Source organism: Theropithecus gelada, chromosome 7a (genome assembly GCF_003255815.1).
Source record: "Theropithecus gelada isolate Dixy chromosome 7a, Tgel_1.0, whole genome shotgun sequence".
In the NCBI taxonomy this organism is placed as follows: domain Eukaryota; kingdom Metazoa; phylum Chordata; class Mammalia; order Primates; family Cercopithecidae; genus Theropithecus; species Theropithecus gelada.
In genome coordinates, this window is record NC_037674.1 from 25,865,654 (window position 1) to 25,885,913 (window position 20,260).

A 20,260-nucleotide genomic window follows, 5' to 3' on the forward strand; every position below is an offset into this window, starting at 1 on the left:
GAAGGAAGGAAGGAAGGAAGGAAGGAAGGAAGGAAGGAAGGAAGGAAAGAAAGAAAAGAGAGAGAGAAAACCAAAACCAACAACCCAATTTTTAAAATACACCAAAGACCTTGACAGACCATCACTGAAGTATCTTACCAGGGACTGGTGGGGCAGGAATGTGGAGTTACTAAAGGTTACAGAGTTTCTGTTTGGGTGATGAAGAAGTTTTAGAAACAGTGATGATTGTTGCACAACATTGTGAATAATGAATGCCAATGAATTGTATGATTAGAATTGCTAAAATGGCAAAGTTTTATGTTATGCTGTATGTATTTTATCACAATTTAAAAACAATAATGTAATATACCAAATATCATTGAACTGTATACTCTAAATGGGCCAATTATTGGCGTGTGAATTACATCTCTAGAAAGCTGTTCGAAAATACGTGCCCACAAAATGTAAAAATCCATACCTTTTAAGGTGAAAAATAATTATTTTGGGTGCCTTGGAAATACCAGCCCTCACGGCAGTTTCTTGCTTGGTTTCACAAAAGGAGCAGTGAATTTGGTTGTTCCAGGTCAGTGTGTCTTGTTGAAAAAAACACTGGAGACAGTCCTGTTCAGGAAAAAAAGGATTTGGTGACCAAATTGGATCAACTGCGACCTGCACTCTCTGTTTCTATTGGAACTTTGCAAATGCCGAGGAAATGTAATTCTCAGTGCTTTTCTCAAAGTCAACAAGTCCAGAAGATAACAGTCTCACTAGTTGCAGCCAGATACCTGTAAAATCCACCTAGAAGGTGTTTCTTTCTTGTTACTGAGATGGATTTGAGTGCCTACCTCACTTATAATCTATGAATCAGTTTTTTGGGTTTTTTGTTTTCTTTTTTTTTGAGATGGAGTCTCGCTCTGTTGCACAGGCTGGACTACAGTGGCATCGACTCACTGCAACCTCCACCTCACAGTTCAAGTGATTCTCCTGCCTCAGCTTCCTAAGGAGCCGGGACTACAGGTGCACACCACCAAGCCCAGCTAATCTTTGTATTTTTAGTAGAAAGGGAGTGATCTGCCTACCTCGGCCTCCCAAAGTGCTGGGATTACAGGCGTGAGCCACCACACCCAGCCTATAAATCGGCATTTTAACTTTTCTGTTTTTTCCTGAATAATAGTGATTTTGCAATTTTTATTTATTTATTTGTTATTTTATTTATTTATTTTTTCGAGAGGGAGTCTCGCTCTGTCGCCAGGCTGGAGTGCAGTGGCACGATCTTGGCTCACTGCAACCTCCGCCTCCTGGGTTCAAGCGATTCTCCTGCCTCAGCCTCCAAGTAGCCAGGACTACAGGCGCATGCCACCATGCCCAGCTAATTTCTGTATTTTTAGTAGAGATGGGGTTTCACCATGTTGGCCAGGATGGTCTCGATCTCTTGACCTCGTGATCCGCCTGCCTTGGCCTCTCAAAGTGCTGGGATTATAGGCTTGAGCCTCTGATGGCTCAAGCAACTTTGCAATTTTCACCAGTGAAATCAGGCAGCTGCTTTATGCTATTCATCTCATTGCTAAAATGATCTGGTGACAAAAATGACTTTCAGGGTTTGGGGGTGGCCTATGATAAAGATAGCAGAACAGGGAAAAATTAGACCCCATATCCATAGGAGAGATCCTCAATGTGGCCAGGTCCTTGGTTCTGCAAACCACTAACTGGAAGAAGAAGATGAGCACAGATTTTGTTTGCAGAGGACCCACTGGCACCTTACTTGGGTGTTTGGAATTTCTTTCCAACAATCTTTAGCAGTTTGAGCTGAGAAACAAAGCCCAGTGCTGAATAAGTAATAGGATTCTATTCTCCAATTCTGGTAGGTAAAACTTTTAGCAATAAAATGTGCTTTCATAATTTAGGAAGAAAAAATATATAAATTTATATAATTCTGCAAGAAAACTTATTGCTGTCCGCCCCTTGTTTGCTCCTTATCGCTGGCTGCCTTCTACTGCCACTCACCCCATGCCCACATCCCCAGTTACAGATTAACTTTTGGCATTGTGGCGAAGAAAATTTGAGAGGTAATCCAAGGCACTAGATTCCATTCTGTCTTTCCAAAACATTTCACAGCTTTAGTCCAAAATATAAGAGCACGAGACCGAGAGTCTAGAATGTTTTATATCTAGTTCCAAGTCTGGGCCTTACAGACCTCTGGGGTAAGGGAGGGTCACAAATTTTTGCTAGAAATTACAAATTTCTTTTATGCACAAATCTATCTCAATAGACTGAATAAACCCCACTATATTTCCAATTTTACAATCAGGCTATTTCATTGAGCACATTTAAAAATATGATTGAATTCCTAGTAACTTTTGACCAGTATGTCCCTAAAAAAAAAATTCTGTCATCATGGACTTCCTCTTTCATTTATTTATTTATTTATTTATTTATTTATTTATTTATTTATTTACTTATTTGAGATGGAGACTCACTCTGTCGCCCAGGCTAGAGTGCAGTGGTGCGATCTTGGCTCACTACAACCTCCGCCTCCCGGCTTCAAGCGATTCTCATGGCTCAGTCTCCCAAGTAGCTGGGATTACAGGTGCCCGCCATCATGCCCAACTAATTTTTGTATTTTTAGTAGAGACAGGGTTTCACCATGTTGGCCAGGCTGGTCTTGAACTCCTGACCTCAGGTGATCTGCCTGCCTCGGCCAAAAGTGCTGGGATTACAGGCATGAGCCACTCGCCCAGCCTATTTCTTTTAAAATTAAAGTTATAAAGCTGCCTCTCATACTAAACAAATGTAGGAAATAGCCCTGAGAAAATCCAGGCTGAGAGTATAGCAAGACAAAGTGTCCAGGAATACCGCATTCCTACCTGAAGGGAGCATTCATATTCGGATGGAATGGGGAGTGAGAGGACAGTGAAGACTTCGTTCTTGTAGGTGCATTTCTCACACTTTAAACACACGATGCTATAATTGAGCTGCCCTTCAAACAGCTGGGTGATGACGGATGTCTCAGTGGTAATCCATTTCCTGCAGCATCTCTGAGCAGAACCTTTCTCGTGTGATCTTCTCCGGGGGTAGTGGTACTGAATCAAGGAGCAAATTTCACCCAGATTAATTACTGGTTATTTAAAAAAGACTGTGGCAACATGGTGAGATCCCATCTCTACAAAGAAAAAAAAAAATGAGCTAGGCGTGGTAGCACACATCTATGGTGCCAGCTACTTAGGAGGCTAAGGTTGGAGGATCAGTTGAGCCCAGGAGTTCGAGGCTGCAGTGAGCCGTGTTAGCACTACTGCACTCCAGCCTGGGTGACAGAGTGAGACCACGTTTCAAAAAAAAAAAAAGTTTTCAATGACATGACTGCTTTTTTTTTCTATCAGAATGATACATTGCTACCAGAAACCACTTAGTTTTGGATTCAGATAATACAGTAAGATATCCTTGAAAGTATATATATATATATCATGTGTGATTTCTGATAATTCAGATATTTTCCCTTTAGGTGAAACAGAGGAGTGATGACACCCTAACTCTGGTAAAACATATACCCATGGCCCCATAAGTTACCAGCCTTGGGAGCTAGTTTTTCCTGGGAAGGGGGTAAGTAAGCTAAATTAGCATTAGGTCACTCAAGCAGATCTAAAGGTAAAATATTAAGAAATCCAATCTTTCCTGTCTCCAGTCCCTTCAGGTTAAATTCTGTAGCCTTTTCTCCTTTAACTTCTAGAAAACACTTTTTTAAAAGAGCAAATCTTGGCCAGGCATGGTGGCTCACGTCTGTAATCGTGGTGCTTTGGGAGGCTGAGTCGGGAGGATCACGTGAGACAAGGAGTTTGAGATCAGATTGGGCAACATAGCAAAATCCTGTCTTTACAGGGTTAATTTTTTTAAAAAAAGATAAGAGAGCAAATCTGAAATTCCTAAGGCAGCCTGGCAGAACTAGCCTTGTGGCCTGGTTTGGATCTAGCTCATACTCAGCAACAGCGTTTCTGGGGCACACCCTGAGTTTTCAGTGATTGAAGAGCCTCAGTAGAATATACATTTTGAAGATGCGTTAGCTCCACAGCTGGCTCTAATTTGGGGCTGTGCTCACCATTCCACTTCTGCTTGCTCGTTTCGTCACACTCTGCTGCCAAAGTCTTCCACCCTGACAGTAACTTCATTCCCCTAATTCCTAGTTTGATCTTGGGAAACAGAATGCTATTTGTTTCAGATTGGCTGTAGAAGAGGACATGAGGGATTTTTACTGCCCACTCGCCTCTTCTCTTTAAAAAGTGCTGCCATGAATACGTTTTTTTTTCTCTCTTTTCATTGTTGGGGTTTTTTTCGTTGTTGTTTTGAGACGGAGTCTCACTCCGTCACCCAGGCTGGAGTGCAGTGGCGGGATCTCAGCTCACTGCAACCTCCACCTTCTGAGTTTAAGCAATTCTCCTGCCTCAGCCTCCCGAGTAGCTGGGACTACAGGCGCCCGCCAACATGCCCGGCTAATTTTTGTATTTTTAGTAGAGATGGGGTTTCACCATGTTAGCCAGGATGGTCTCGAACTCCTGACCTCAAGTGATCCACCCGCCTCGGCCTCCCAAAATGCTGGGATTACAGGTGTCAACCACAGCACCTGGCCATGAATTTTTTTTATTACTCTAAATGAAAAACGGAACTGAGGCCTGCCAATGAGAACAATTAATAGCTATAGTTTGCAATCTCGATGCTAACCATTCCCTGGGTATTAGAGGTGCAGTGAGGTAACATTAGCGGAAGGACATTGCATAAAGTCAAGGACACATTTTCAGAGAATGTGGGTCTCAGACCAAGACTAAGGGCAGTGAGTTTTGTAAATAAAGGCAAAACCTCTAGAGTAACTGATGACTTCATGTTTAATGAAACGTATGTCCTAATTCGGTGATGAACTCAGGTTAGGCGTGTTTGGTACGAGGATGAAACTTTGTAGTGCGTAGATCTGTTGCTTAATCTAATATCAAGCTTAATATTTTCATGGATTTGTAGGTCCCAAGAAAATGTAAGCTATAAAATTCTATATTTCTCATGAGGAATATATTTTGCACTTTTAAAAACTAGTCCATGCATCCTTTATTTCCAAAGAAAAGTAGACTAGTGTTTCCCACGCCTGGCTGACCACTGGAAATGCCAAGTAAGCTTTCCCCAAAGACGTTCTAATTCATCACCCTTGGAGTATGTGCCTTAACATCTGTGCTGTAAAATCTTCCCAGGTGATTCTGATGACAAGTAAGTTTGGTAAATACAGCTACACATTGAAATACTAACTTGGATGTTCTCCATAGAACACCTAGCACAGTGCTTGGCACAAGGTAGACAATATTAACTGAACAAGCAAAAGAAGGAAAAATGGAAGTTGCTGATAAAGGTGCAGAACTATCCTATTTCAAGGTCATTAATTCTACTTACCTTTTTTAGAGCTTCATGAAGTTCATTTAGGACATAAATCAAGAATTCCTGAGCATCTTGTTGCGTCTGTTTCGTAAATGCTGGGTAGAGGTTGCCAAGAGCTGACCGGAATATTTCTGGTGAGACACAGTCTGAGTCTCCCAGCCACATGTCTGTCATCAGGTAGGCAAAAGCAGTGGCAACCTCACTGCAATCGCTTGGAAGAAGAAAGGGATATGTTTCTGGCTGATTTAATGAAAAGAAGGCACCTCATCACCCAAGCCTGGGAAATTAGTCTCAAAATGGAAGAGCGTGGTGTCTCATGCCTGTAACCCCAGCACTTTGGGAGGCCAATGCAGGAGGATCGCTTGAGCCCCCGGAAGGTCGAGGCTGCGGTGAGCTGTGATCATACTACTACTTCACCCCAGTCTGGGTGACAGAACAAGACTCTGTCTAAAAGAAAAAAAAAGGAGGCCAGGCTCAGAGGCTCATGCCTGTAATTCCAGCACTTTGCGGGGCCGAGGTGGTGGGTTGGGAGAGGTGGATCACTTGAGGTCAGGAGTTTGAGACCAGCCTGTCCAACATGGTGAAACCCCCTCTCTACTAAAAATACAAAAAAATACAAAAAAAATTAGACAGGCATGGTGGTGCGTGCCTGTAATCCCAGCTACTCAGGAGGCTGAGGCAGGAGAGTCACTTGAACCTGAGGAGCAGAGGTGGCAGGGAGCCAAGATCGTGCCACTACACTCCAGCCTGGGCAACAGAACGAGACCCTGTCTCAACAACAACAAAAATTTAAAAAATAAAAATAAAAAAAAAAGGAGCTGCATTCATTTCTTGGTTGCCCTTCCCACTTTTACTTACTCTAGCATGTTATCTGGGAAGCTAGAACCTCTACTGACTTGTTTGTTTAATCCCTTAATAGGGATTCCAGAGTTCCTTCTCTAACCTCACCTGTGGGGAAGTGGGGGTGGGAGCTGGGCTGCAGGGAATGCAAATGGGCTTACTTTTGAAGAGCAGTGATATACTTCCCGGAGAGGAAGTATTCCACCAGCGGCGAGATGCTGCAGAGACACTGTAAGATGGCATTCATGTAGCACGTGTTGCCCAAGTTCCGCAAGCCAGTGACGCCCTGAGAACAGGGCTGGCTCCCATCAGCCTCCTTAACTGGAAGGGCATCATAGTAATCTGTGCACTCTGCACTGTGTTGGTGCCACATGGAAAGAAAGGGTTTTGAGAGAACAAAATAAGTACAAATGACAATAAGCCTCTCAATATTGTGAAACAAAGAAGAGTTCTTAATAAGACTTCCTCCAAATGCATTCCCCACCAAGGACAGGAAGTATGGGAACTTGGAGTCTAAAATTACAGCATGGCAGAGCATAGTGGCTCACACCTGTAATCCCAGCCCTTTGGGAGGCCGACGTGGGAGGACTGCCTGAGGCCAGGAGTTTGAGACCAGCCAGGGTAACATAGTGAGATCTTGTCTCTATTACATAAATTAAATTAAATTAAAAACAAAATTACATTACTTAGAACAGAACTGTGAACAAGTGCCTGAAGCCAAATAAGACAGATAGAAATTTCTTTCTTTTTTTTTATTTTTTATTTTTATTTTATTTTTTTAGTAGAGACGGCGTTTCACTGTGTTAGCCAGGATGGTCTCGATCTCCTGACCTCGTGATCCGCCCACCTCGGCCTCCCAAAGTGCTGGGATTACAGGCGTGAGCCACCGCGCCCGGCCAGAAATTTCTTTCTAAAACCAAAGCAAGACAACCGACAACTTGCTGGACAAGTAATTAAATTATTATTATTATTATTAAAAGTTAATAAAACAATAGCTATCAGGTAGTGAGCCTGGCACTATTTAAGTACTTAACATGCATTTTCCCATTAAATCTCTCAACAATTGTGTAAGGCAGGAACAATTATTTTTACATCCCATTTTACAGATGAGATGTCAGGTTTGAAGTGATTTAGTCATTTACTCACGGGGTGTGTGGTGGTATGTAGAGAAAAGGAATACCTGCCTATCATCTGTTTGCCTCCCTCCCTCTCTCCCAATATATCTATCCGTTAAGATATTTGGATTTATATATATTAAGATTGCCTATATATATGTGATTTATATATGTGTATATTTGTGTATATATGTATATATAGCATATATATTGAAAGCATAACATATACACATATTAAGAGCATGCATATAGATATCTTAAGAGCACACATATATGTATATATGTATATAGCTATATACATATAAATACACACACACATATATACATGGAAAGGAGAAAGCACACAGACTTTGTAAAAAATGGATCTTAGTTTAAATCCCAACTATGCCATTTACTAGTTATAGGATCTGGGATTCTATGTCTGTTTCTTGTCTATAAAATATGAATAATGTCATCTGCCTTATAGGATGGTTGTGAGGATTATGAAGGTATCATGCAAGGTACTTGACACAGGTTCATCAATAAATGACAACTTAAAAAAGTTTTTTAAGTGACTGGTCTAGGATGTCCTTCCCAGTAAGCTACAGGATTAGAGTGTTCATGTGAACTGGCCAGACCTGCCTGCACGGAGAGAACACTGAGGGTTCCGACGGGCACCTCCTCTCCCTGCACAGAGCTTCCTCTTGTAATTTTTTTTTTTTTTTTTTGAGACGGAGTCTCACTCTGTTGCCCAGGCTGGAGTGCAGTGGCTGGATCTCAGCTCACTGCAAGCTCCGCCTCCCGGGTTCACGCCATTCTCCTGCCTCAGCCTCCCAAGTAGCTGGGACTACAGGCGCCCGCCACCTCGCCCGGCTAGGTTTTTGTATTTTTTAGTAGAGACGGGGTTTCACCGTGTTAGCCAGGATGGTCTCGATCTCCTGGCCTCGTGATCCGCCCGTCTTGGCCTCCCAAAGTGCTGGGATTACAGGCTTGAGCCACTGCACCCAGCCCCTCTTGTAATTTTTTATATCGTGCCAGGCAACCCGGTATCTATGTCCTCTGGGATTTTTCTTTCCATATATTGTATTTAAAGTTGGCCTCCATGAGACAGTGACCTCACCTCTTACATGCTTTTAAGCACAGTTATGCCAGTTTGAAAAGTGTTCACTGTTATAAGAATGGTCATTTTCACTTTTACTCACTGATATCACAGGAGGTCCTAGACTGTCACCCTTTAGGAAGGACATGTATTTATTGCCAAGATATTAGGTACAATCTTCCTTCCTTTCAGGGGACCTCCCATGGGTCACACCTGGGAGAACCCTCCTGAATGTAGCATGTATCCCCTGACTCCTCTGAGCTGGGCTTATCTAGAAAGCTGTAGTAGATCAAGGCTCACAGGACATAGTAGATACCGAAGTCATCTGCAGGGAGAGATCGCTGAGAAGACATTTTAATGGAACCACGCTGGAATTTCACTTCTATTCAGCAGCTACAACTATTCCTTTCAACTTCATTTCTCTGAGCCTGTTAACACTGGCTTTTTGTTTTAAACAACTGATATGCTCCTCTCTCTTCCAGTAGCTGCAAACTGATTTTCACCTGTATCAGGCACCACTCCAACTTGGATTTTCCATACATCATAATCCTTTCCATTCACCTTCAAGATTCTAGCATGTTGCCATGAGACACTGTTACTTGGTTGTCTGAAATGTTTTAAAAAGATTAGGCTTCAGAGAATGAATTACACATATAACCTCCCTTTCTCCATCACTCAGTTTCTCTTGCGTGTGTATATATTATACACACACACACACACACATGTGCACAAAAGATTTACCACCACTGAGTGAGTGGACACTACAGCAACCCTGCCTGCTTTGGGCACTCATTCCCCCTTGCCAGCGACTACACCACACCTAGGAGCCCTGAGGGAATTTCCTCACCCTGGGGAGGGAGGACTTTCACTTCTATTCAGGAGCTACATCTATCTGGACTGAATCCCGGATCAGAAAAAAAAAAAAAAAAAAAAAAATTGCCATAAAAGAACATTATGGGAACAATTGATGAAATTTGAATATGGATAATATGCAGATGGTTTTTTCTATTAATGTTGAATCTTCTGAATTTGATAAAATTGTACTGCGTTTATGCAAGGGGATGCCCTTGTTCTTAGAAAATACACACTGAAGTTTTTTGGGGGACAGGGGCATGATATATGCAACCTGTTTTCAAATGGTTCAGGAAGAAACAGGAACCCGAGGACGGGAAGGAAGGGGAGTGATAAAGCACATACTATAAAGCCACATGCCAGCAGTTGGTGAATCCAAGTGAAGGCCCACTAACGAGCATTATTCTTGCAACTCTTCTGCAAGTTTAAAAAATTAAAAATAGGCCGGGCGCAGTGGCTCACGCCTGTAATCCCAGCACTTTGGGAGGCCGAGGCGGGCGGATCACGAGGTCAGGAGATCAAGACCATCCTGGCTAACACGGTGAAACCCCGTCTCCACTAAAAAATACAAAAAACTAGCCAGGCGAGGTGGCGGGCGCCTGTAGTCCCAGCTACTCCGGAGGCTGAGGCAGGAGAATGGCGTGAACCCGGGAGGCGGAGCTTGCAGTGAGCCGAGATCGCGCCACTGCACTCCAGCCTGGGAGACAGAGTGAGACTCAGTCTCAAAAAAAAAAGAAAAAAAAAATTAAAAAGAAAGAATATAGTAGACATATTTTTTGCTAAAATGGATTTCTCTCCAGATACATGACTGGTAAGTCAAAAAAAGCAAGGTATTGAAGAATCCATAGTATGCGCCCCAACTTATGTCCAAATGGTTAAAAAAACCTACATATATTCTCAGGCTACACAAAGATATTAAGAATATTCATTCTTTGACACCTGGATAAGGAATCCTGGCAAGCAGAGGTGTCTTGTCTTGTAGGTATTTGATATTTGTGATGTATTTACAGAGGTATCTCTCGAAGTCACCTCAGTGGTGGTTCTGCAGGACTTAAATCCTGTAAACTTGCTCTGTTTGTCAGTGAGGCTCTCCCAAGTCCTTCACTTTCTCCTAATCAATAGGGTCTTTTAAAAGTTTCATTTTGTGTTTGATGCTGGTAGGTAAAAATAGAATTATTTGTCATATGTTGGTTGTCTATCTAGGAACCTTTCTAACCTGACTTACTCTTTAATTTTTTAATTTTTATTTAAATAGTGACAGGGTCTCGCTATGTTGCCCAGGCTGGTCTCAAACTCATGGGCTCAAGCAATCCTCCCACCTCACTCTCCCAAAGTGCTAAGATTACACATGTGAGCCACTACGTATGGCCTAACTTGATTTACTTAAGTCTACTTTTTACATAGGTTCTTTGGATTTTCTATAAACACATTCAAGTTGTCTGCAACAAAATCAGTTTAATTTTTTCCTAAGTCTTACTTCTTACCTTCTTTACTAGTGAGGATTGCCAGTGAAATAGTGAAAAAAGTGAATATAGTAAACTAGTGAATAGAAGTGGAGATAGCTAATTCCTTAACTCAGAGAGAAAGCTTTGGATAATTCACCATTAAGCATGATGTTTGCAGTCATAGTTTTGAAGAGTTGTAATCATGAATGGATAGATTCATGATTGTGACCAGATTTCTCTGTATTTATTGAGGTAATCATGAGATTTTCTTCCTTATTCTGTTATTGTTGTTCATTATCAATGATGGTCACATATTAAACTAATCTTCCATTCCTCAGGTATATTTTGTTTGTGTTGCAGTTATTTTCATGAATTGTTGGGTTCTAGTTGTTAATCTTTTTGTTCAAGGGTTTCGTATCTATGTTCATGAATTAGATTATCTGTGTTAATGTTCTGTGCTATATAACAAACTACTAAACTTAGTTTAAAACCAGACATGGGGCTGGGTGTAGTGGCTCATGCCTGTAATCCCAGCACTTGGGGAGGCCGAGGTAGGAGGATTGCTTGAGTCCAGGAATTCAAGACCACTTTGGGCAACACAGTGAGAATATCCCTCACCCCCACCCCATTCCCCCTCCACCCCACTCCCCACCCTCCCTCTACCAATAAAAATAATAATAATTAGCTGGGCATGGTGGCATATGGCTGTAGTTCCAGCTACTCAGGAGGCCAAGATGGAAGGATCACTTGAGCCCAGGAGGTCAAGTTTGCAGCAAGCTGTGATTGTGCCATTGTGCTCCAGCCTGGGTGACAGAGTGAGACCCTGTCTCAAAAAGAACCCCAAAAGCCAGGAGTGGTGGCTCATACTTGCAATCCCAGCACTGTGGGAGGCTGAGGCGGACAGATCACTTGAGGCCAGGAGTTAGAGACCCGCGTGGCCAACATGGCAAAACCCTGTCTCTACTGAAAATACAAAAAGAATAGCTGGGCATGGTGGGGCAGGCCTGTAATCCCAGCTACTCTGGAGGCTGAGGCACGAGAATCCCTTGAACCCGGGAGGCGGAAATCGCAGTGAGTCAAGATCACGCCACTGCCCTCTAGCTTTGAGACAGAACAAGACTCTGTCTCAAAATAAAACAAAACAAAACAAAACAAAAAACACAAAAAGGAAAACCAGATATAGTTTAGCTGAGATCTCATATTGCATTTAGTTGTCATTGTCTCTTTTAGGCTCCTTCAACCTGAAACGGTTCTATGTATTTCCTTGATTTTAATGAACTTGACTTTTGAAGATGACTGACCAATTATTGTGAAGAATATCCCTTAATTTCTATTCAGAAGCTACATCTATCCGGACTGAATCCTGGATCAGAAAAAAACAAAATCGCCATAAAAGAACATTATGGGAACAATGTTGTCTGATGTTTCCTCATGATTAGATTCACATTATGCATTTTTATGAAGAATATCACTGAAGTGAAGCTGTGTTCATATTGCATTTGTATCAAATGTTATACAATTTTGATTTGTCCCAGCACTGGTTATGTGAACTGTGATTAACTGTGATAACTTGAATGAAGTGGGGTCTCCCAGGTTTCTCCAATGTAGTTTTTCCTTTTGTAATCATCAGGAAGCATTTTGCAGGGAGGACTTTGAGACTGTGTAAATGCTGTTCCTCATCAAACTTTCATACACTAGTTTTAGCAATTGATGTTTCTTGGCCGGATTAATTTTTGCTATGGTGATTGCCAAGTGGTGATTTTCTAATATCATTATTCTGACTACATTCATCTGTTGGTACTCTACTATAAAGAGAAGTTTCTCTTTTTTTTCTTTTGAGACAGGGTCTCACTGTCCCCCAGGCTGGAGTGCAGTGGCACAATCTCAGCTCCCTGCAACCTCCACTTCCCAGGCTTAAGCGATTCTCCAGCTTCAGCCTCCTGTGTAGCTGGGACTACAGGCGCGTGTCACCAATGCCTGGATAATTTTTGTATTTTTTGTAGAGACAGGGTTTTGCCATGTTGCCCATACTGGTCTTGAACTCCTGAGCTCGAAGCGATCCACCTTGGCCTCCCACAGTGTTGGGATTACAGGCGTGAGCCACCGCACCTGGCTATGTCTGTTTATTCTTTTATTTTAATCAGCATGGACTCACAAATTACTGTTTTGTTCAATAGATTACATCTGATATTTTATTTATTTATTTTTAAATTATACTCTAAGTTCTGGGATACAGGTACAGAACGTGCAGGTTACATAGGTATACATATGCCATGGTGATTTGCTGCACCCATCAACCTGTCATCTACTTTAGCTATTTCTCCTAATGCTATCCTTCCTCTAGCCACCCACTCCCTGACAGGCCTTGGTGTGTGATGTTCCCCTCCCTGTGTCCACGTGTTCTCATTACTCAACTCCTGCTTATGAGAACATGTGGTGTTTGGTTTTTTGTTCTTGTGTTAGTTTGCTGAGAATGATGGTTTCCAGCTTCATCCACGTCCCTGCAAAGGACATGAACTCATCCTTTTTTATGGGTGCACATCTGATATTTTCTTTCTTCCTTTCTTTCTTTTTTTTTTGAGACAGGGTGTCGCTCTGTTGCTCACTGGAGTGCAGTGGCGTGATCTTGGCTCACTGCAGCCTCAAATTCTTGGGCTCAAGCAATCCTTCTGCCTCAGCCTCCCGAGTAGCTGGGACTACATCACATGCCACTATACCCAGCTGTTTTTTTTTTTTTTTTTTTTTTTTGAGACGGAGTCTCGCTGTGTAGCCCAGGCTGGAGTGCAGTGGCCGGATCTCAGCTCACTGCAAGCTCCGCCTCCCGGGTTCACGCCATTCTCTGGCCTCAGCCTCCCGAGTAGCTGGGACTACAGGCGCCTGCCACCTCGCCCGGCTAGTTTTTTGTATTTCTTAGTAGAGACGGGGTTTCACCGTGTTAGCCAGGATGGTCTCGATCTCCTGACCTCGTGATCCGCCCGTCTCGGCCTCCCAAAGTGCTGGGATTACAGGCTTGAGCCACCGCGCCCGGCTATACCCAGCTGTTTTTAAATTTTGTTGTAGAGATGGGGGTTTCACTATGTTGCCCAGGCTGGTCTTGAGCTCTTGGTCTCAAGCTCAACCACTTTGCCCTCTTAAAGTACTGGGATTACAGGTGTGAGCCACTGCGCCTGGCCATGATTTTTTTTAGATGTTCAAATTGTCTCAAGATTAGCCTGCAGGAAGCCCTTCAAGATGTCTTCTGTATCCATTTGACATGTCCTCATTGTTCTTTGAGCACTTCCTTTTTTTGGCACAGCAAGATCTTCCAGAGTACCATTCCTGCCCCAATCCTGAAGTCAGGTGTTTCTCCGAGCCCTGGTTCCTTTCAGTGAAGAATGGTATTTAGAAACCAAGATCTGGGAGCTGGGTATAGTCATGTTACTACAGCGTTGCTGCTTCCAGGTCCTCATGCATACATACATCCACATCCATAGGTATATCTCTCCACACTTTTTTTTTTCAGTATTACTACCATACTGAATATATCTTGATATTTTGGGAACCACGAATTCATGCCAGTAATTCCAATTCCAAACCTATAATTCAGGATTTATTCTAGTTTCCTCCCTTTTACATATTTACAACCCCATCTCCAACAGAGAGGCACCTCCCATTGTCCTCAATATATTTCCTTATTTGATCAACCCCTCTGCATATAACTAATCTCCTGTCGCTGCGGACATCAACCCCACTCCCCTCTTTACACAACACACAAGCATAATCCTCACCCTGCTTTGCTGATACCCCCCACCAGGTCACTGTTGCCTCCCACCATGAACACCTATGACTGGTCTGAAACCTAGTGGATTTTAGACTAACTTATGAATGAATGAAGATGAAAGGGACCTGGGGCCTGGTCTTCCTGTTAGTGTGGGTGCGTGTGTTTGAGACAGCATCTTGCCATGTTGCTTGGGCACCTCCTGAACTCCCAGGCTCAAATTATCCTACTGCCTCAGCCTCCCAAGTAGCTGGGATTACAGGCGTGAGCCACCACACCTGGCCCTAGTGGATTACTTTGTAAAAATCCTCTCCTTCCCTTCAAACTTTATTTCCTTCTAATGGCCAAGAAGTTGTGTTTGTTTTTATAATTCTGTTTATTTCCTTTAAATATTAAAAAAAAAAAAAAAGGTAACCTGTCACCTTAATCTATTTGGGTCTAAGGTTTGAATAGCAAAGAATACTGTATTATCCCAACCTATTTGGTTTCTAAACTCTGGATGCCGTGAGTTTGTGTGAAAATGTACATTAATCTATGTAGTTCCTGAGCTCACAGTGCAAGTAAGGATAGCAAGGGTTACCCACATTTAGAATTACCTTTCAATGTCAAAAACACCCATAATTTCTCCCGAATAGAAACGAAACCTTTAGTGTGCTTTTACTATCTTTCCCTGAATCACTTTCAATATTTTAAAAAATTTTATTCTAGTTTACATTTTTCAAAAAACATTTGTGACCAGGTGCAGTGGCTCACACTGGTAATCCCAGCACTTTTGTGAGGCTGAGGCACTGAGGATTGCTTGCAGTCGGTTCAAGACCAGGATGGGTAACACAGCGACACCTCATCTCTAAAATAACAAAACAAAACAAACAAAAAAAATTGTCAGTAAGCATTTCAATTTGTGTTTCATACACCATTGTTTACTTCCGTGCCTTTTTTTTCCCCTTGTGTCTTCCTATTTATTTTTCTTTGAAGATATCCTTCACATTTTCCAAAAAGCATGGGTAGTAGACTTTCTGGGAATGCCATCACATGACTGGATTCAACTTCCTCCCTCTTTCCCCTCCGAATATTGCTTTGCTGCCTCTTACATACAGGAGATAAGAACTTTTTTTTTTTTTTAAGACAGGGTCTCACTCTGTTGCCCGGGTGGGGTGCAAGGGCACAAACACAGCTTACTGCAAACTCTGCCTCCCAGGCTCAAGCAATCCTCCTACCTCAGGTTCCAGAGTAGCTGGGACTACAGGTGCATGCCACCACGCCTGGCTTTTTTTTTTTTTGGTAGATACAAGGTGTCACTATGTTGCCCAGGATGGTCTCGAACTCCTGGGCTTACGCAAACCTCCCACCTCAGCCTCCCAAAGTGCTGGAATTACAGGTGTGAGCCACCGCGCCTGGCCTACTATGTGAGAATTTTGATGTCAATCTGTTCCCTGTAAATTTTTTCTTTCTTTACTTGCAGAATCACAAAATGTGGCATTTAGTGGGTTATTTCCTTCCTTCTAGCGTTTTTATTCTAGGACTTCTATTAAACAGTTATTGTGGCCAGTCATGGTGGTTCATGCCTGTAATCTCAACATTCTGGGAGGCCAAGTTGGGTATATCACTTGAGCCCAGAAGTTTGAGACCAGCTTGGGCAACTTAATGAAACCCCATCACTACAGAAAAATAGAAAAATATCAGCTGGGTGTGGTGGTGGGCGCCTGTGGTCCCAGCTATTTGGGAGGCTGAAGTGGGAGGATCGCTTGAGCCTGGGACGTGGAGGTTGCAGTGAGCCAAGATCACACCACTGCACTCTAGCCTGGGCGAGAGTGAGACCCTGTCTCAAAATAAAACAAAAACCCCCAAAACACAAAATGCTATGGTATCTCATTTATTAATCCAGAAAACGTGCATTTACTTTATGCCACTCATCATGCTATGTGTGTAATACTGAATAAAATACAAGTATTCACTCTCATATAGCTTACAAACTATTGACAACTTACTGACAACTTGGATTATTCTCTGTACTTCCAACTCTTCCCACGTTTTCTATCATTATTATTATTTTTTTAACTTTTTTGTTGAGATGAGGTCTCAGTATGTTGCCCAGGCTGATCTGGAACTCCTGGTCTCAAGCGATCCTCCAGCCTCAGTCTCCCTAAATGCTGGGGTTAAAGGCATGAGCCAACACGACTGGCCTCATTAGTCTTCTTACATATGCATTTGTATGTAGTTGAACACTTGTATGATTACTTTAGCTTTACATTTGGTGCTTGTGGCCACTTTTTATTAATACCTTGTACCATCCTGCCCCAACTTTCAGCCTTTTTCCCCTAATCTCATTCTTAAAGAGTAACTTAAAAGTGCCTGTTTCCAAACGTTGAGATGGGTTAGACTTATGCACTCTGATGCACATTACACACATTTACAAGGATCTTAAGTGTATGGTCATACTTTAATTAGAGTACTAATGGAAGAAGCTACAACATAAATTCCTTCATAGAAAAAAAAATTACTGGCCGGGCGCGGTGGCTCACGCCTGTAATCCCAGCACTTTGGGAGGCCGAGGCGGGCGGATCACAAGGTCAGGAGATCGAGACCACGGTGAAACCCCGTTTCTACTAAAAATACAAAAAATTAGCCGGGCGCGGTGGCGGGCGCCTGTAGTCCCAGCTACTCAGGAGGCTGAGGCAGGAGAATGGCGTGAACCCGGGAGGCGGAGCTTGCAGTGAGCCGAGATTGTGCCACTACACTCCAGCGTGGGCAACAGAGCGAGACTCCGACTCAAAAAAAAAAAAAAAAAAAAAAAAAAAAAATTACTCTCAGAATGTTTTCTATTTCCCATCATGTCCTCCTGTCCTCATTGGAATTCCCGAATTAAAAAAGTAGCAAGGAGGGACCCAATACTTGAGACCTCCACGTGCCAATATTTAACTCATTCCGCTTTCACACCATCACCATTAAGTACTGTCAGAAAGGGTTGCTCAGTAAGTCAGTCACTTATGGAATAAGTGGCAGGGTAAGAGACAGTCCAAGTCTATTTAGATCAATTTTGCACTGCAGTGTTATTATAATGCAGTAGCTACAGAATTGAAAGACCCTTAATGTCAGTACTTCATTCTTTTTTAATCGTTAAACAATATTCCATTGGATGGATATATACATATCCAATGTATACATGAAGAAATAACTATTCAGACCTCAGGCCATTTTAAAATTAGGTTGTCTTTTTTATTTATTTATTTTTTTTTGAGATGGAGTCTGCAATTCTCCTGCCTCAGCCTCCCAAGTAGCTGGGATTACAGGCATGAGCCATCACACCCAGCTAATTTTGTATTTTTAGTAGAGATGGGGTTTCACCATGTTGTTCAGACTGGTCCCAAATTCCTGACGTCAAGTGATCCACCCACCTCTGCCTCCCAAAGTGCTGCGATTACAGGCACGAGCCACTGCATCTGACCTCTTATTTCAATTTTATTGATTGCTGTGTCTATCATAGTATCACACTGTCTTGATTATTGTAGTTCTTTATGGGAAGGAGTATTTTAATAGCCTTTTAGATAGCTGCGGATATTCTTGAGGATGAGGACACGAAAATTGGATGAGTAGTAGTTTCCTAAAGGTTAACTATAATGTAGACTCTGAAACCTCATAAACAAACCTTTTCTACTATGTTAGATCTTTCACTTATGCATTATTTTGTAATACTATGCATTGGCCATTCCGAAAATACTGGTTTAGTTATGCAGATCTTCGAAACACTGACACATCTCATTATACACTAATCATTTTTGGCCTGGCACGGTGGCTCATGCTTGTAATCCCAGCACTTTGGGAAGCCGAGGCAGGCAGATCACCTGAGGTCAGGAGTTCATGACCAGCCTGGCCAACATGGTGAAACCCCGTCTCTACTAAAAGCACAAAAATTAGCTGGGCATGGCAGCTCATGCCTGCAATCCCAGCTACTTGGGAGGCTGAGGCAGCAGAATCACTTGAACCTGGGAGGCGGGGGTTGCAGTGAGTGGAGATCACGCTACTGTACTCCAGCCTTGGCATCAAGAGCAAAGATCCGTATCAAAAAAAAATTTTTTTTTTTTTTAAATATCAACACTACTGATTTCATTAGGAAAGTATTAGGAAGCTATAGTGCTACTGGTGTTAAAGGCAAGTTTTCCAAAATTCTAATTTTCACTTGATTCATGGTAAGGTTCTGGCAGTTTTACCCATCACTGCTTTTACTCCATCAATACAACTCTCAATATAGTGAAAAAGGCGAACAATATCTTAGTATTATAAGAAGTTTTGACCTTATCTTACGTACCCCTTGACATTGTCCTGGGGAGACCCTCAGGGGTCTGTGACCCACCATGAGCACCACTGACCTAATTAATAACAGACCCAGGCAATGACCATCAAAAAGACAAGCAGGCATGTGTTTCCCAACAGAATGATATACCCCCACCAATGAAGCATTCTTACCAAAAATTCAGTACTGAATCTATCAGGCCTTTAGACCTAACTAACAACTAGTTTATGACACATGCAGGAAACAATCAGCAAAATCTCAAATGTAGTAAACTTTTCAGGACAAGTAAGTTGGTTCTTCAAAACATAAGCTGGGGGCAAAGATGAGACAGAAAACCTACACACTAAGAGACTTTATAACAAGCGATTGTTGGCCGGGTGCAATGGCTCGTGCCTAAAATCCCAGCACTTTGGGAGGTGAAGGCGGAGGCAGGCGGATCACTTGAGGTCAGGAGTCAGAGACCAGCTTGGCCAACATGGTGAAACCTCGTCTCTACTAAAAATACAAAAATTAGCCTGGTGTGGCAGCATGTGCCTGTAGTCCCAGCTACTTGGGAGGCTAAGTCAGGAGAACCACTTGAACCCGGGAAGCGAAGGTTATCACTCCACTGTACTTCAGCTTGGGCAACAGAGCAAGACTGTCTCCAATAAAAAAACAAAACAAGCCAGCAACTGCAATGTATGGACGTTCTGTGTCCTAATACAAATTACTTAAAACAAATTTTTTTAGAACAATGATTATATGTTTGACAATAGTTTTGGTTAAACTTTCAGGTGTAATAATGTTAAATTTCTTCATATTTAAGAAACGTATACTGACACTTATAATTACAATGAAAGAAAAATTCTGCAATGCAGGATTACACAGAAATTCCAAGGGAAATACAAGGAGAGGGCCTAATGTTGGTTTGGACAGCACATGAAGAAAGTGCTCTGTTCATTGGTGTTATCTACTGTTAGCCTGAAGTGTGTGCTTTTTCTGAAGAACAATGTGGAATCATGGGCCCCAGGAACAGAACTCTGCTTTAAGGAGTTTCCAAAGAAGTCAGAAAAAGAAAATCATATTCTAGAAAGGACCAGAGCCTCAGCCTGGAATTTTCTTGAGAAAAAGCTCACAGATTATTTGGAACCTTTAAATACAGGTGCCTTGCTGACACCCAGCTAGGAAGCAATAAGATCAGATATGCTAAATAAGGAGACATTCAAAAACCCCTGTTGTGTAGACCCATCATTTTCTGTAAATAATTACTTGATCTTTCTTTAAAGTGATAAATAGCCATTTGTTGAGTATTCTTGCTTTGACCGTCTACTTAAGCATATAAGACTACAACATTACGACCTATTTTTCAAGAGGAAGTCTGGTATGGAAGAACACTTTGTCATTCAGACTTTTTTTCTTATAGTGTGCCCATCACAAACCAGGCAGCAAGCAAGGTATTGGGTGCTCCTCATCCGGTGAAGTCTCGAGGGTCCCTTCCCTCTGTGAAGCATATAATCT

At 42.3% G+C, this 20,260-nt stretch overlaps 1 protein-coding gene across 1 annotated transcript in view; it reads right to left on the reverse strand.

The window, feature by feature from the left end:
• The window catches only part of USP50 (ubiquitin specific peptidase 50), a 47,154-nt gene extending 38,203 nt beyond the window's left edge, over positions 1–8,951 (reverse strand). The window contains exons 1-5 of the mRNA XM_025390108.1: positions 8,719–8,951; positions 6,387–6,581; positions 5,401–5,596; positions 2,844–3,059; positions 458–600 (exon numbers count right to left, since the gene is read on the reverse strand). Coding sequence (XP_025245893.1) covers positions 458–600; positions 2,844–3,059; positions 5,401–5,596; positions 6,387–6,581; positions 8,719–8,771 — 803 coding nt within the window. The 5' untranslated portion in view covers positions 8,772–8,951. The remainder of the gene's footprint in view (positions 1–457; positions 601–2,843; positions 3,060–5,400; positions 5,597–6,386; positions 6,582–8,718) is intronic.
• Between the last annotated feature and the right edge of the window lie 11,309 nt (positions 8,952–20,260).